This window comes from Archocentrus centrarchus, chromosome 5 (genome assembly GCF_007364275.1).
Source record: "Archocentrus centrarchus isolate MPI-CPG fArcCen1 chromosome 5, fArcCen1, whole genome shotgun sequence".
Taxonomy (NCBI): Eukaryota; Metazoa; Chordata; class Actinopteri; order Cichliformes; family Cichlidae; genus Archocentrus; species Archocentrus centrarchus.
Genome location: NC_044350.1, coordinates 1220846 through 1236054, shown reverse-complemented (window position 1 = coordinate 1236054; position 15209 = coordinate 1220846). Strand labels below are relative to the sequence as shown.

General features: G+C 38.9%; 1 protein-coding gene across 5 annotated transcripts in view; it reads right to left on the bottom strand.

Annotated features, from left to right (window-relative positions):
* Positions 1-1917: 1917 nt before the first annotated feature.
* Positions 1918-15209, bottom strand: part of LOC115779786 (helicase with zinc finger domain 2) — a 38179-nt gene continuing 24887 nt past the window's right edge. For 2 of the 5 annotated variants that reach the window (XM_030728585.1, XM_030728586.1), the window contains exons 10-20: positions 14841-14926; positions 14604-14726; positions 14366-14521; positions 14126-14270; positions 13908-14039; positions 13381-13573; positions 9744-9890; positions 7620-7829; positions 7342-7498; positions 5079-5246; positions 1918-2746 (exon numbers count right to left, since the gene is read on the bottom strand). In XM_030728585.1, the coding sequence (XP_030584445.1) occupies positions 2634-2746; positions 5079-5246; positions 7342-7498; positions 7620-7829; positions 9744-9890; positions 13381-13573; positions 13908-14039; positions 14126-14270; positions 14366-14521; positions 14604-14726; positions 14841-14926 (1630 nt within the window). In that variant the 3' untranslated portion in view covers positions 1918-2633. Of the gene's footprint in view, positions 2747-5078; positions 5247-7341; positions 7499-7619; positions 7830-9743; positions 9891-12394; positions 12753-13380; positions 13574-13907; positions 14040-14125; positions 14271-14365; positions 14522-14603; positions 14727-14840; positions 14952-15209 lie in introns of those variants that run through there. The other 3 variants (XM_030728587.1, XM_030728588.1, XM_030728590.1) reach the window with 3 other exon arrangements.

Here is a 15209-nt window from a genome sequence, read left to right as displayed (position 1 = left end):
GTCTTCAGGAAAGGGGCTACAACTGTTGCATTACTAACAGTGAGCCACTCCTGAATGAGAGACAGTGTCAGAACGGTCCTATCTCTGCTAAGGAGAAAAAAATAGACTTTTGTGCTCAGTATTCCAAAGTCTGCTCTTCAGGTGATTTTTTTTTTTTTTCATTACAATTGTAAATCAAGGTCATACAGTTTGACAGAAGAGTGGAGAGGCACTGATACTATTCATCTTTTAAATGCTTCCCTCACCTTATGTTGTTATGAAACACGTTCTATCGCCTTCCCACTATCGGTTGAAATGTAAACGAGTCTGGTTTGTTGGAGGTTAAGAGAGTTTCCCATTCCCACTGTCTCCAAGTTCAGTTCAATTCGATTTTATTTTCATTCTATTCATTTCTATTTTGATTCAATTTTTTTGATATAGCGCCAAATCACAACAAATAGTCGCCTCAAGGTGCTTAATATTGTAATGTGAAGACCCTACAATAATTATAGAGAAAACCCAACTATCAAAAAGAACCCCTATGAGCAAGCAGTTGGTGAAAGTGAGAAGGAAAAACTGTATGCTATGCCTTATAATAATACTGCCTAAGGGAAGCATGTATATTATAAACAGAACTGATCACAGAACCCTGTGAAACTCCATAATTAAACTTAAACTGTGATGAAGAAATAAATCATTCCTTTGCAGATGATCAGTTAGTCTCAAAATTTTTTGAGAGAAAAATAAGGTTGGAGATTGGCTTAATACAGCCGAGTCAGGTGATAGCTTTTTAAGACATGGTTTAATTACTGCCTCAGTGAAATCCTATGGTATGTAGTCCAGTAACAAAGACTGATCATATTTAAGATTTAAGCATTAAATAATGGTCAGACATCTTTGGGCAGTCTTGTAGGAAAGGGGTCTAATAGACACATTTGTGGCTTTGAAGAACTACTGAAGTTAGCTCAGCAAGATCAATTGGAGAAAAAGTGTCTAAATAAATATCAGTAGTATTGGATGTAGCTGTACATAAAGATATGTCCATGAGATGGTTAGGAATATTTTATTTCTCCATCCATTTCTTCTCTGATGGTTACAATTGTATTTGTAAAGAAATGTAAAGTTAAAAGTAATACTCAGCTCAACAGAGCTATGACTCTTCGTCAGCCTGGCTACAGTGCTGAAAAGAAACCTGGGCTTATTCTTATTTTCTTCAATCAGTGAGGAATAGTAAGATGTCCTAGCTTAACAGAGGGATTCTTTTTTTTGTTATAGAGCAACAAACTAAACTCTTTTTCCAGGTGAGACACTTTTTCCTCTCCAGCTAACGGGTTATGTGCTTTAAGGTGCGCATTTGTGAGATATATCACAGAATCAAGCATTTCAGATTTGAGGCTTTCTTTTTCAGAGGAGCAACAGTATCCAGAGTTTTATGCAGTTAGGTTGTAAAACTATGAACGAGCTAACAGACCTCTGTGGGAGCAGAGTTTAGGTAGCTACTCTGCATTGTGTTGGCAAACAGCATTGAAAATAGCAGTTGAGGAATTATATCCCTAAATGTAGTTACAGCACTTTCAAAATGACATCTACTGTAATGTAATTTATCCCCCACTACGGTGTAATGCATTATTGTAGCTGAACTGAAAGCATAATGCTATGCCAGCTTCTAGCTTTGTTTGACAGTTGTAACAGGAACAAGAAGTGATACAGTACTGCAGTGAGAGGCTCGGGCTGAAATAGACAGACAAAAACAGACATTATGAATATAGTTCCCCTGAGACACTTGATAAAGTTGATATTCATGGGAAAAAAGTCCCAGACCATTAAAAAGGAAGAAAACAGGTGCAGGACAAAGACCACCTGATTTGTCAGCCCAAGATGAGAAACACACGGCAGTTAATAATATCTGTGTGATACTGCCAAGAAATTACTGTAAAGTATGGAGTAGTATTTTTTAATGCATAATAAATGTAATCTTTAAATTTACAAATACATTTCAATGTTCTTATACAACAATGTTCTTATACAACTGTAAATGGAAAATCTCTAAATGTAAAAAGGAAGTGATAAAACAATAAAACAAACAATAAAAAATTTGGTTCAATAACTCCAACCAAAACTGATCCCTGAAGATACAATATAAAAAATAACCAAAAACAGTATTATTTTTATTTCCTTAAAAACAACAGGGCTCACTGAATGGTGAGCCTATTCAAGTGTTAAAATAAGCTTTTCCATTTAAAAAAAAGAAAAAGGATTCATTCATCAGTAATCAGGAACTACTTTCAAAGTTCATACAGTTCACTCATACCTAAAAATCAATTAAAACAGCAAGACCCAAAGTCTGCCCCGGCTACCCGTGCACAGTTAAAACATCCACTGTGATACAAAATTCAACGGTTGCAATTTAAGTAGCAAAATGTTGTTTGATTTCTTACTTTTTCATATTTCAAAAGAGAAAGATAAATGTAATTGAGAGGACAAGCATAAAATACACATTTCAAATCTAAACTGAAAAAGATAAAACTGGAAAAAACAAAACATTGAAAAAATAACATTGGAGAAAAACAAAAAGATTTTTTCTTTGCAAAACTGATATCTTCCCTACAGGAGCTCCGGTCTGCTGCTGCAAACTTTGGAAAGCATAGAGGCAATCATCTGGCTGAACGCACTGAAATCTTGTCTGCATCTGTCACTGCACTGTGACTATTGTAGTGGCTCAGGAGATGTTTCCAAGTTGGACTGCACATGAGCAATTCTTGGTCCCCTTTAAAACAACAGAAACAGTACATTTAATGGCTTCAGAAAGCCCAGAGGGCCCTTTGTGCATATTTTTTGTAGCAGATTTCAATTCAAAAAGATGAAATTGGCAGTTGAAATCAATGACCCAGACAGAAAAGGGAAAATGTCACAAATGTATTGCAAATCAATAACTCAAATCTCATATCTAAAGATTCTATAAGTGATATTAAGCATATCGCAAACAACAAATGACAACAATATAGGTGAGTAAAGGTTTCCTTAGAAGAAGTAAAATCCCATTTCCTGTGTGTGTGTGTTGTAATTCAAGTTTCACTTTTCTGTGTAGCTAGTTAAGGTGTGTGTGCATGTTAGTGTGTATAATTCCCTCAATTTCAAACTGTTAACATTCCTGGCATTTATAAAGACGTGTGTGTAAGGGGAAAAGTGACATTGCAGAATACATTGTGGACTGTTCAGCTGCTGGTTTAATTAAAAGAAAAGAATTAAATAAATTTTAAAAAGCAAAGCATTTCAGTGATATTACTTTTGTGGACTTTGATTAACTCAATAAAGCAGAAAACAGAGAACTGAAATACAGCCACCTCACAATGTTGTCACTTGGCTTACTGCCATACAGTGCCAGTGTGGACTGATGGTAGCTGAATTTTCTTTGGCTCTTTCTTTTACACAAACTTTCCAGTTGTATCTGAAGTGTGAAGGTGAACGTGTGGCTGATGCATCCATACAATGTCTGAATGTCTAATTCAGACATTCAGAAATTCTTCAGATCAGTCACAACACCGGCAGTCTTAAAAGGCAGTCTGTGCTGTGGCGCTCCAAATAGTGGTTGGTTGTTAAAATTATCATTGACATGTGGCAGACTGAATTTACTGGTCATCTAATGAGCTAATCACACTACTCATTGCATTTAGGCATGTGGAAATGGTCTTGACAACTTGCTGAAGTTCAAACTAAACATTATGCGGAAGAATGTGATTTAAGTGACTTTGATTATGCCAGATGAGCTGATCATTTCAGAACAGCCGAGTATTTCAGAAACTGACGATCTACTTCAATTTCACAAAACAACCCTCTCATTGGTTTACAGAGAATGTTTGAAACAGACAAAAAAGCCAGTGAGTGGCAGTTCTCTGGTGGAATATGCCATGTTGATGCCAGAGGTCAGAGGAGAATGGCTAGACTGCTTTGAGCTGATAGGAAGGCAACAGAAACTCAAATAACCACTCGTTGCAACCAAAGTATGCAGAAGGACACCTCTGAACACATCAAACCTTGAAGCAGATGGGTTACAACAGATGCCACTCATGTCATTAAAGAACAGGAATCTGAGACTGTAGTTCCCATGGGCTCACCAAAATTGGACCATACCAGACTGGAAAACGGTTGCCCGTTGTCACTCGTGACTGTAAGGCCAGAGTGACCAACCTGAGCACCACCTGGATTGAATACAAGAAAGCCTATGACTCATTGCCTCACACAGAGATCCTGGAATGCTTAAAACTGTACAAGATCAACAAGATGCTAAGAAGAGATAGAAGCCACTGACTTCAAGACAAGAAAGCTCATTATCATGCATGGAAGGTTTCTTCACCCCAAATACAGCACCCTGAGACTGTACACTAAGTGGAAGGAAGGAGGCTGAAGACTAGTGAGTGTCACACCCACTATTCTGGATAAACAAAAAAGATCCATGAGTATATCAGGAAGTTGGATATGATCACATGATTAGTGAGTACCCTGAGGCAGCTGAAACCCAAGAAAGAAGAGGAGAAAAAACAGGAACCATCATAGAAGGACAAGACACTAAATGCCATGTACCTTCAGCAGACAGAAGAAGCGGCTGATATCGAAATATCCTAGCAATGGCTGGACAAAGCTGGACTGACTGACAGCACAGGGACATTAGTGTCAGTAGCTTACCTGTTGCTCTGTTATCAGAATTACACAATAGTATTTTACAGTTTCTGTACATTAGAAAGTTCAGCTGGAAATTCAGAGTGCATTTATGCCCTGACGTGTTCCTTTGAATGCTTACATTTGGTTACTTCATGCTTGTCTGCTGCATGGAAATGGAAGTATTAAATGCAGTAAATTGTAAATAATTGTCAGATATTGAAAGTTCCAAGTGTTCTGGAAAAATGGGCAAAAGTACTTACTTACAGGACATTTTCAGGCCTTTTTATAGTTCAAATAAGCAGAAAAGTCCAGGTGGACATATTGAGGCTTAGGAGCTATAGGGTTAATTGATGGAATACTCTATAAAATACTCGATTACTAAAATAATCGACAGTTGCAGCCTTAGTGAATACAAAAACAGATAAGCTGCAGTATCTCACCAATGATGCACAGGCCCTCCTTGGCCCTGGTGATGGCCACATTTATCTGATTGGGATCACCAACAAAGCCCACATGTTTGGACAGCCAGCCTCCTTCTGGATTTGTCTCAATCTCTTCACTAGGTAGAGAGCACACTGTAGACAAAATGACGTAACGCCATTCACTTCCTAAAAGACAAAAATGTTGTTACATATTTTGCTACAATAAACAACAGAACTGAGGTATTCCTGTTATATTATGAAGGTAAATGTGAGAAATGTGAGAACTTTGAAAAAATCTTGAACTTGTATTTTGAAATTGTTACATATAAAAATGTTGACACACTTGAATTATTTAAATGTAAATTATTTAAATGTAAACTTATTGTTAGAGATTGATATTTAGATTGATATTTACACAAGAAGAACAAGAGGTCTCAGGCCTGATTTAGACGTCTTCGCTGAATCTTTGTAAAGCCTATGACGTAACTTGCGTAAGTGGCCGCAATTGTTGCAGGCATTTGCTTCTAGTTTTTCCACTTCCACTTTCTTTTCCACTAATTTTAGCAATCTCCCTTCAAAGAATTTGCTGATGTTTGTGAGTCCTTATAATGATGGTATGAATATTATTCCTTATACAGAGAGGATTATTGTTATTCTCTCACTGAAAAATTCAAAAACTGTGGTGAAAAAGTAGCTGGAAATGCACAGGAGGAATCAATGGTGCTGAAAAGGCCAATCACAATCACTGCAGGCTGCATAAACCCAATGTGTAGTTACATTTCTTAGGAGGTGCACATCAGGTTATGTTGTAGGTTACAGCCTACGGTTCAGAGGGGTTTGGTTAAAACCATATAAGACTTTTTGGTCTTGTGTTTTCTGATTGGCTCTACTCCCAGCCCTTCCACCCCTATCCCCTCAGCGCTATCACATCTTCAGCTATGTGCAAGTTTTATAACACATTAAGGCAAGAAGTGTTGCAAAAGTTAAAGTCTCATCAAAGTCTGTGAATTTGTGACTCAAGAGGATGCAACTGTAAAAGTAAACTTGTGTAAATATCAATCTACACATTTATGAATATTTTTTCTGTAACCGTAAATTTAACGCACAACTGTGTGAAACATTTTTACAAGTGAAAATTTCAAAATACAAATTCAATTTTTTCCACAGATTCTCAACATTTTGCAACATATTCACAACATTTTGCAACATATTCACCTTCACGTTACCTTGCTATTCTCTGACACTTTGCATATTACATATTGTGCAAACTGATCATAATCCCCCAATTTCTTGATTGTCCTTTGCTGTAGTTCTTTCTATTTTTGTGTGCAAAAATACATAAATTTGCCTGAAATTACTGAATTATAACCAGACAAACATCCATCCATTCACTTCGATCCTGTTCAGGGTCACAGGGCGGCTAGAGCCCCATCCCAGCTGACGTAGAGCGAGAGGCAGGGTACACCCTGTACAGGTCGCAACACAGATAGACAGACAACCACTCACATTCATAGGCAATTTAGAGTGGCCAATTGACTTAACCTCAGTAAGTGCATGTCTTTGGACAGAAACCAGAGTACCACGGAGAGAACATGCAAACTTGGCCCGGGCCAAGGTGGAATCGAACCCAGATAGTATTCTAGATGTGAGGCTGCAGTACTAACCACCACACCACCATGCTGCCCACCAGAAAAATAATGCATGTCAACTGAACTGAAGTAAGTGTCGATTGAATCATGTAGAGTATGGTCAATTTTACATTCAAAATATCAAAGAATAAACTAAGACTGGTTACACACCAGCCTTTTTTTCTATGTTTTATTTATCTGATATCACATTAATATGACATTTTAATATATTCCATTGATCGATCCATCCATCCATCCATCCATCCATCCATCCATCCATCCATCCATCCATCCATCCATTCTCTTCCACTTATCCTGTTCATGGTTGCGGGGGGGCTGGAGCCTGTACAGGCTGGAGGCCTGTACAGGTTTACCCTGCCTCTCACCCTATGACAGCCGGGGTAGGGTGAGAGGCAGGGTAAACCCTGTACAGGCCTCCAGCCTGTCACAGGGCTGACACAGAGAGACAGACAACCATTCACACTCACATTCACACCTATGGGCAATTTAGAGTGACCAATTAACCTAGCCCCAATAATTATAGTAGTATAATATAGTTTTATTATTTTATTTATTATAATTATCCAGCCATCCATTTTCTTCCACTTTTGAAACTTTAAGAAAGGATTTCTTGTTGGGTGGCATTCTGTCACCTTGACTTTTTGTGATCGTGGTAACTTGGATATTATTCATATTCCTCTTTGACAGCTCATCCTTGATTTCTGAGACTTGAGCATTATAAGGCGACAGAATCACAATACTTTCCGGTTCAATTCTGGCAGTTTTCACTAGCCTTTCAGCAATGTCAGTCTGCAAAAGAACCAAATCAAAACAGTTTAGCATTGATAAATTATCAGTCCAGTAACTTACTTTCCATATTTAAATATTACAGTTTAACAACAAGGAAACACAAGAACATGCAATGCAGTACCACTTTGTCTCTCTCTTCACGATTTGCTTTGGAGTTTTCGTTGCCTTTGGTGGTGTTGACAACCAGTCTTATGGCCTTTCCTTTGACATCACCAAAAACAATGGGCTTTGTCTTGTGGTCAACTTCAAAGACACTGTTTGGACGCTTTACATCAGTTTTCAGCTTTTCATCATAAAATTCCTTCGATGGGAACTCACATATGTCCTCATGCTGTGAAGGCAAATAATAAATTTAGTAACAATTTGGATGTGGTAGGCAGTGTAAGGTATATACATTGTAATCCAAAAGTCTAAGACCACTAGGGTAGATACTTTTATTACGAGCCTAATACATGTTTCATGTTTCATTCCAATTGATAATGACAGCTTAACAATTTGAGTGAACAGCTGAATCTGCAAAAAAAATATTGACAATGAATTTCACTATGTCTTAGTATTTGTTTGCCCCCATTTATTTACAGTCGAGCTGCATAGACTCCAACTGCTTGTTCAAATCTGATAACTCAGCACAATGTGACAAGGTTTCAAGGAGCTTCATGTCATGTCAGGAACTTTTGGCTTTCTTGATTTTGTAAGTGCCCCATAATTGTGTAAATCATTGGTGCATTTGGGCCAATTATCCTGCTATACTATGAGTCTTCCGGGAGCATGATTCTGAAGAATCAAATGCTGCTTCTTTTAGAGTTTTTTTATTTATTATTTATTTGTTTGCAGGTGGCCAACTCAAGAGTAGTAAAACTTAAAAGTTCCCATTACCAAAGATATCACCACTGTCATATCATTCTCTCTCCTGTTTATCTGTTTATATCTCCTCATATACTCTTCAAAGATCTGCAGCACACTATTCATATTCCTGGATATTTAGTACACTTTGGCTATATTTATCTGAAGAGAAGACTAAATGCCATGGAGTATCAGGCTGCTAAAATGCTAATATGTGCTATGTACAGACTCTTTCTCATGCCTGATTAGCTTAGTCTAATCACGTGATCTTATTATGCTGTGTGATTGGCTATTTGGCCATTATTGACCAATATTGATCTGAAATGGAGAAAGTGGGGTTTCCCTATATCTAGCAACTGACCTAGGTCACTGAACAGCTGGTGGTAGCTAGATAGTGAGAAACTGGGGATTCCCAAATTTCTAGGTAGAGAGGCAGTCTGTTTTTAGTAGTATCAATTCTAGGCTGCAGCCTCATTGATTGGATTGTGATGCCAACTTCTGACTCGCTGAGCATTTAACATGTCAGGGATGACTCATGGCCATAAATAGTACGGACTGTGATTCATCATTGAACAATATTAAGACCATACACTATTCCACCTCATCCAAATCATTCAGTGGGCCATCATTCAGTGTGCCCCAGAGATGTTCATCTCTGGGGCCATCAGTCTAACCACCAAATAGATTTATTGAATTCTGTATATCAATAAATGTTCAACTTTTCCAAATTATCTCTCATTATTGAAATGATTATAGTAATGTTATACATAATGCATTGATATCAACAGATTATATACTATGGGTATATTATGTAGTCTTATTCCTGTACACGCGAGTATAATATGATGTGAATACGTTGTAAGTAGCTCTGTAGTATATCTGGCTTATTGTTATAGATTAGAAAAATAGAAAGGCATTATATCGTATACACCCTTGTACAAGAGAGTGTGTGTATTTTCTCTAAGTTTGTCTGTTTTAGGATGTGGTTACAAAAATGTATTTGTAGAACTGTTATAGATAATCACAGAATATCAATTTCTCACAGCATGCTTAAAATTGTTTTGATTTAATGAGTATTGTTAATACTGAAAACATATTTTTGCAGGAATATGTATTATTTACTAACGAAGAGGGGACTAAAGGTATTTGGGTGAAAGTTTAGGACAAGACCTAATGTTATCCTGACTTCTACACTTTATATTTTCAGTAATGGTGGGAGGATGTCCACATTGGTCATGGGTCTAGTTTTTTTTTGTCCAATGAAATTTAGTTTACATGCAAATTTTAATGAGGTAAGATTAAATAAGATTTTTGTTATGGTTTTAGACTTTTGGATACCATTGTATTTATTATGCATCATACACCACTATACACACTTATCAGGTACATTCAGTATTCTCACCATTCTGTACTGGATGTCCAGCATAATTGCCCTATTCTTATGGATTGTATAGTAGCGCTCAAACAGAGACTTGGCCATTCCAAGCTTCCTCACATGTTCATTCTTCACAATAGGTCGTAGCTGTTTGTGGTCCCCAATCAAAACAATCTGAAAGTGATATTGGTGATAGACAACAAAAGAGTGAGCAGCTAGCAATAGAGTGACTACTCTCTCAGCAACAATGTGGTGAACAGTCTTTCTTGTGGTCCTATTTACAAAGGATCTTATCCTGAAACTAGGAGTAGTCCTAAATAGTAGTAGGAGACCTAGATTCTAAAAAGATATCCCTTGTTTGGACAAGGGATATCTTAGATCGATTTTCTTCACCACCTATACAGGTAAGGTTATCTGGGTGCAGTCTGTCTCAGTCGACACTTAACCAGTGAGATTCTGGACTAGATGTTTCAAGATATGTCCAGATAGCTATACCAATCACATATTTGTTAATGATATTGTATTTTTTTTTCAATGAGCTACAATGATTTTTTTCTTAATGCCCACTCAATGCAAAATGACAGGCCTATTTTTAAAATATGTTTATGCCACTGACATATATTGATATGTGATGATACCCGTTTCATCATGTGCCACATAATAAGACATAGTGTACACTAGGTTTAACACTGGTTTATTAACTCACCAGCTTTGCGTTAGATTAGCAACACTGGGTTGTAATTACAAGGCATGCTTAAGACACAAGTGTGCTTACATTTTATGGCTACTGCTGCAATTATATGTTTTCTTTTTTTTCAATTATTTAAGATACAGAACTGCATCCATCTGCAAAAACCAGAAATGAGATTCTGAGGCCACCAACGCGGAAGCCTTCTGCCACTTGGTTATGCCTAGAAAATAGGTGACAAAGTGCAGCCCTGACAAAGTCCAACACCAACAGGAAATGACTCCGATTTATTGCCGGCAATACGGACCAATCTCTGACTGGCTGTACAGGGACTGAATGGCTTGCAACGATGGGTCAGACACCCCATACTGCCACAGGAGTGTGATCCCCCAGTAGTTGGAGTACACCCTTGTGCTCCCCCTTCTTAGAGATGGGGACGACCACCTCAGTCTGCCAGTCCAGTGGCATAGCCCCAGATCTCCACCCAATGTTGCAGAGGCGTGTCAGCCAAAACAGCCCTACAACATCTAGAGCCTTCAAGAATTGAGGGCAAATCTCATCCATCTAGGGGGCCCAGGCCACCAAGAAGTTGTTTAACCACCTCAATACTACAGAAGGTGTGTCAGTGGGATTAAGGAGGTCCCTGAAGTATTCCTTCCACCACCTGACTATAGCCTCAGTTTAAGTCAGCAGCACCCCATCCGCACTATAGACCATATGAGTAGAGCACTACTTTCCCCTCCTGAATCACCTGTTTACCAAAATTGCTTTGAGGCCTTCTGAAAGTCTTTTTCTATGGCCTCACCTAACTCCTTCCACACTTGAGGTTTTGCTTCAGCCACCGCCTGAGCCGTGTTCCACTTGGCCTGGTGGTACCCGCCAGTTAGCTCCGGAGTCCCACAGGCCAATTAAGCTTGATAGAACTCCTTCTTCAGCTTGATGCTCCCTTCACCTCCAGTGACTCCTATCTGGTTCGGGAATTACCACCATGACAGGCACCAACCAGTCTGAAACTGCATTCCGACTCAATGTCCTCAGCCCCTCTTGTAATGCTGTAGAAGTTCTGCTGGAGGTGGGAGTTGAAGATCTTGTGGACTGGGGCTTCTGCCAGGCATTCCCAGTGCACCCTGAGTATATGTTTAGTTGTGCCGGGTCTGTCCAGCATCCTCCCCCACCACCTGATCCAATTCACCACCAGGTGGTGATCAGTTGACAGCTCAGCTACTCTCTTCACTCGAGGGTCCAGAACATATGGCCACAGAGCTGATGACATGATTACAAAATCAATCATCGACCTGCAACTTAGGGTGTCCTGGTGCCACATGCACATATGGACATCCTTATGTTTGAACATGGTGTTTGCTATGGACAAACTGTGGTTTGCACAGAAATTCAACAAAAAAAACACCAGTTCAGATCAGGCAGGCCATTCCTCACAATCACGCCCCTCCAGGTCTTACTGTCATTGCCTATGTGAGCTGGGAGTCACCGGATGGAGCACCCTCGAGCACCCTGCCCAGCGAGTCCAAAAAGGGTGGGTACTCTGAACTGACAGGCAGTAAACTGAGGGGATACAAGAATATCCACAAGAATACCCCAGCTTGTCGCCTCTCACCCAGGGTGGAAAAGAGTTTAGCCCCTCTCCAGCAGACTGATTCCAGAGCTCAGGCCATGCGTTGAGGTGAGCCTGATTATATCTAGCTGGTATCTCGCAACCGCACGCACTAGTGCAGGCTCCTTCCCCACCAGAGAGGTGACATTCCATGTCCCAATAAGCCAGTCTTGAAGGAACGCTGCACCTGTCTGTTGTGGTAAAGAGGGAGCTGAGTGTGAAAGCGAAGCTGTCGATTTACCAGTCAATCTACATCCCTACCTTCACCTATGGTCATAAACGTTGGGTAGTGACCAAAAGAACAAGATTGCAAATACAAGTGGCAGAAATGAGCTTCCTCTGCAGGGTGGCTGGCCTCTCTCTTAGAAACAGGGTGAAGAGTGCAGCCATTCAGGAGGAACTCAAAGTAGAGCTATTGCTCCTCCACATCAAAATGAGCCAGTTGAGGGGGTTCGGGCATCTGACTAGGATGCCGAGTTGCTGGGCGGGATGTGATCATATTTTCATAGCTACAGTGAGGTCCATAATGTGTTAAACAAAGACACAATTTTCAGCTTTACTTCAAGACAATTATTGACAGTACCGTATTAACTGTTTAGGCATTACAGCCACTTTTAGAGGCCACATCAATAATCTGGTACATGATGGATTATTTTCATGGTTATGAAAAACAACTTCACAGCATCCAATGAAGTCAAGGATGCTCTTGAGGAGGTAGGTTCATCATTGGTAATGTCTATAATCAAATGCAGAGGGTTTACAACAAGGTATGAAACAATAGTTCCACTAATGAAAAGGAAGGTCAGTTAGACTTTGCCAGAAAACATCTAAAAGAGCCTGCACAATTCCAGGAAAAAAACCTTTGGACAGGTGAAACAAAAATTAACCCATACCAGAATGATGGGAAAGCAGTATGGAAAAGCAGTGGAACAGCTCATGACCCAAAACATGCCACATCATCCATCAAGATGGAGAGAATGTTATGACAAAGCCATGTATTGCTGCCAGTGGAACCAGGTCACTAGTGTTTGTTGATGATGTGACTGTTAATAGAAGTAGCAGGATTTATTCTGAAATGTGCAGATCTATACTTCTGTGAAATGCTGTAAAACTGGCAGTGCTTCACAGTGCAAATGAATAATGATCCAAAGCATACTGGAAAAGAGATTCTCAATGCAAAGAAATGGGATATTGTTAAATGGCCAAGTCAACCACCTGATCTCAATCCAAAGGAGCATGCTTTTCAGTTATTACATAGAAAAGTAAATGCAGAAAGACCCACAAACAAGCAACTAAAGGTGGCTTCTCTAAAGGCTTAGCAGAGCATCTCAAAGAAAAAAAAAAACATTTTGTGATGTCCAGACCTTTTCTGGTTTGTTGCATACTAGTGGAATCAGAGCCTGGGGTTCAGTGGCCATAGCACACTCATCAATTAGAATCTGACGTGCAGTGATCGTCTTAGTCAAGCTTGGGGTGGAAGACTGTGTACACGTGCACAGTATGATGTCATGCTGTTGGAGTTCATATGCCCGAGCCTCATTGAGAAGGTCTTTGTATCTAGGAGAATACAAGCCATACATTTAAAACTAAAGCAAGTTATTTCAATGGACCTTTATGTGAAATTGATTGCTTAGTGATAGTAAAACCTTAGCTCATCAATATTTATCAAAAATGTACTTTTCTAAAACTAATGAAAATCTAAATGTAGATTAATTCCATATTTCATTACTGTACTTAAATTTTGCATCCAACTCTTTCCAGCAATACATGATACGTGATCTTTTATACTCCTCTGTATCATTATAATAATTTTTTGACAATAAATGTCAAAAAAAAAGTTTTAGATACAAAAAGAAATCAAAATAAAAAGTAACAGTACATCTGAACTTACTTTTTCACCTCTTCAGAAGTCAGTGCTCCCCTTTTCTCATTCATCGAAAGCTTGATGCGTTCATCAAAAGCTTTTATTTGAGTGGAATAAATGTTGTGGTCCTGACGCATGCGGTGATGCAGAGTGATGTTCCTAAATTCATGAAAAAAAGGCCAATGTTAATTAACAAGAAAAATTTTCAAATGCAGTCAGTCACTGATGTGATGTGATTGCAGTACTTGAGCTCTGGTTTGGAACGATCTTGGCGGAGTGTCCTGTGGGAAAACTGCAGCTGACAGTCTGGATAAGGGAAATCGAGCATCTCCACTTGTTGGCTGTAAACCCTGAGGGGCCTTAGGCTGTCCTTAAACTTCATTAAGTACTCTGTATTACAGCAGTAAAAAAATACATAGAACACAACAAGTTATGGTGACCACTAGAATGAGGATGAAATTCTGCAGAGAAATAATGTGACTTGCCTGCTACAACATCAACAGACTTGTTGGATGGGCCACAGTAAAGAATGACTTCTTTCTTTTCCTTATCTTTTGGGTCACTCCATTGCCTTTGATTTTTAGAGTTGTACTCAAAAAAGCAGTATACGATATAAACACCTACTACTGTCTTTCCAGTTCCTAAGAGACAAAGAAAATGTTTTAAGCCTTTTCAGAAAATATGAGCCAGCCATCAAATTAAAACACAAGTTGACACACTTACCAGGGGGTCCTTGTATCAGTGTGAAGGTATTATTTAGAGCTTTATCTACTGCATGGAACTGGCTCAGGTTCAGGTCTGGCAGTCCATTTAACCTTTTCCTCACAATATTTAAGCTTGATTTTACTAGAAAGACATAATGCAAAAGCTTTAAATTAACTCTGGGTTTTGTGTTTGCAATTTTATGTGTAACTTCTCGATATAAATAGCAAACTATTTATTGATGACTGATGGACATACCCTCTCTCTGAATGTGTTTCCCAAGAGCTATAGCCTTGACAATATCACATGCAGACTTAATGTTGCCTACAGCATTTTCTTTTCGGCTACAGAAAAAAAAAAGAAGTAGGTCTGTATCAAAGCAAGAAAACGTGTCACTTAAAAAGTTTGAACAATGGTAAACTTGTTCTTATATAGTTTTCTACTTGAGCACTCAAAGCGCTTTATACAACATGCCTCATTCACACAAGCACTTTTTTCTACACCTATGAACATACTGGAGAGCAACTGGGGTTTAGTATCTTTCCCAATGAAACTTTGGCATGAAGACTGGAGCAGTCAGGGATCAAACTGCCAACCTTCCAATTAATAGGTGACCTGCTCTACCTC